General features: G+C 20.8%; 2 protein-coding genes across 3 annotated transcripts in view; one reads left to right on the forward strand and one right to left on the reverse strand.

The window, feature by feature from the left end:
* The first annotated feature begins 44 nt into the window (after positions 1 to 44).
* LOC102671645 lies at positions 45 to 858 on the forward strand. The gene is made up of 3 exons (XM_006608931.2): positions 45 to 135; positions 438 to 546; positions 619 to 858. Exons 1-3 carry the CDS (start codon positions 133 to 135, stop codon positions 681 to 683), a joined length of 177 nt encoding a protein of 58 aa, XP_006608994.1. The 5' UTR covers positions 45 to 132; the 3' UTR covers positions 684 to 858.
* The window catches only part of LOC102671297 (WD repeat domain phosphoinositide-interacting protein 4-like), a 3,341-nt gene continuing 2,422 nt past the window's right edge, over positions 735 to 1,653 (reverse strand). For both annotated transcript variants that reach the window (XM_006608930.2, XM_006608929.2), the window contains exons 5-7: positions 1,363 to 1,464; positions 1,183 to 1,301; positions 735 to 1,098 (exon numbers count right to left, since the gene is read on the reverse strand). In XM_006608930.2, the coding sequence (XP_006608993.1) occupies positions 989 to 1,098; positions 1,183 to 1,301; positions 1,363 to 1,464 (331 nt within the window). In that variant the 3' untranslated portion in view covers positions 735 to 988. The remainder of the gene's footprint in view (positions 1,099 to 1,182; positions 1,302 to 1,362; positions 1,465 to 1,653) is intronic.

Below are 1,653 nucleotides of genomic sequence, written 5' to 3' on the forward strand. Positions count from 1 at the left end.
GCTGTTAAATTTTTATTTCTCATATATAAAGAAATTAATAAATTTTCGACCACTAGTGAGAAAGGAATATTTAATCTAGCCATCTAGTGGCGTATTAATGTAATATAATTTGAAGCTATTGTAAAAAAAATAATGGTATTTATCATTAAATTTCTTTTGAAAAAATTTTGAATTAAATATTTTAATTTTGCCATTTATGTTAGAAAATAACATTATTTAGAAAACATTTATTTAGAAAATAACATTATAAAAAATAAGATATAATTTGTTTAAATTGAATATAATCTAATAACATCTTGGTTATTTTTACAATATAAAAATAATAAACATGAATAATATTTTATTCTTATTGTAAATAAAATGCAAATTATTCTTAATGCAAATTGCGATTCGTAAGTATGAAATGAAAGATAAATTTTAATCAATTTATTTTTTAGCGATTAACAGGATGGAGATATGCAGCATTTATAGGTACATTTGTAGGAACTATAGGAATATTTTGTTATTTTACAATGATAAGTCCTATGATTAATCCAGAGCCATATAGTATGTATAAAATTTTGTTTATTAATTATAAAAATATATTTTTATTTTTTATATATAAAATAAAAATTCCAGAAAGAATTCGAGAACAAGTGGCACAATCCCATAGTAAAACTTACAAAAATAGCAAAGAAATATAAATAAGAATATGTATATTTGCAGAGCTACAATTTTTACTAAGAAAAAACAAGTTAAAGATATAAAATTAATTTTTATTATGTCTTAAACATATGTTACTAAAATGTTAATGTATATAAAATAGACTGAAGAACATTCAATATGTTATTGAGAAATCAATAAATGTAGTGACTTGTACTCTTCTTATAATTATTTTCCTAATTATTTACAATACAGATATTGCAGCAAGAAGTTTCTTATTTAAAATGACTGGAAACTTTCCTACAGATATTCTAAAACATGTTCTAAATGTAATATACAGTTCATGTTAAAAGTCATCATGATCACAAACATCTAGGAAGACATCAAATGCTTCACGGTTACAATTTCCATCGGCAGTAAAAACATATTTATGAAATGTTCCATCCATACAAATTGCTAAAAATAAATAAAATAAAAAATTAGAATCAAATACATTATTATAAATAATTTTAATATAATAATAGATATATTTTTTTATACCTATGACAGAACTTCTTGTACCAAATGCACATACGCAAGCACATTCTGGTGGTACTGTGAATGTAGCCAATGCCCATTGACTTTCAACGTAATTTCCCAAAAATCCCATTTTTGAAAAACTATGAATAAATCAATCATTAATCATTAGAATTTATAAAAATTTATACTATATTTACATACGTGGATCTGCGATTTAATTGTGTGTCTTTTAATGCAAATATGTGTACTGTTCCTTTATCACTAGAAGCACATAAGAATTCCGAATCTCTACTAAATGTAATGCTGAAATATGATAATTTAAAATTATAATTCAAGATTGTAATATAAAAATAAAATATTTTTATATAAAATTCATTTGTTTATAATTTATTTATAATATTTATTTATTTATATATATTTATTAAATATTATTATTTAAGTATTAAAATTTTATTTAAATTATTTATATTATATTTTTTTTATTACATATAT

The sequence above is a fragment of the Apis dorsata genome, unplaced genomic scaffold (genome assembly GCF_000469605.1).
Source record: "Apis dorsata unplaced genomic scaffold, Apis dorsata 1.3 scaffold_50, whole genome shotgun sequence".
In the NCBI taxonomy this organism is placed as follows: Eukaryota; Metazoa; Arthropoda; class Insecta; order Hymenoptera; family Apidae; genus Apis; species Apis dorsata.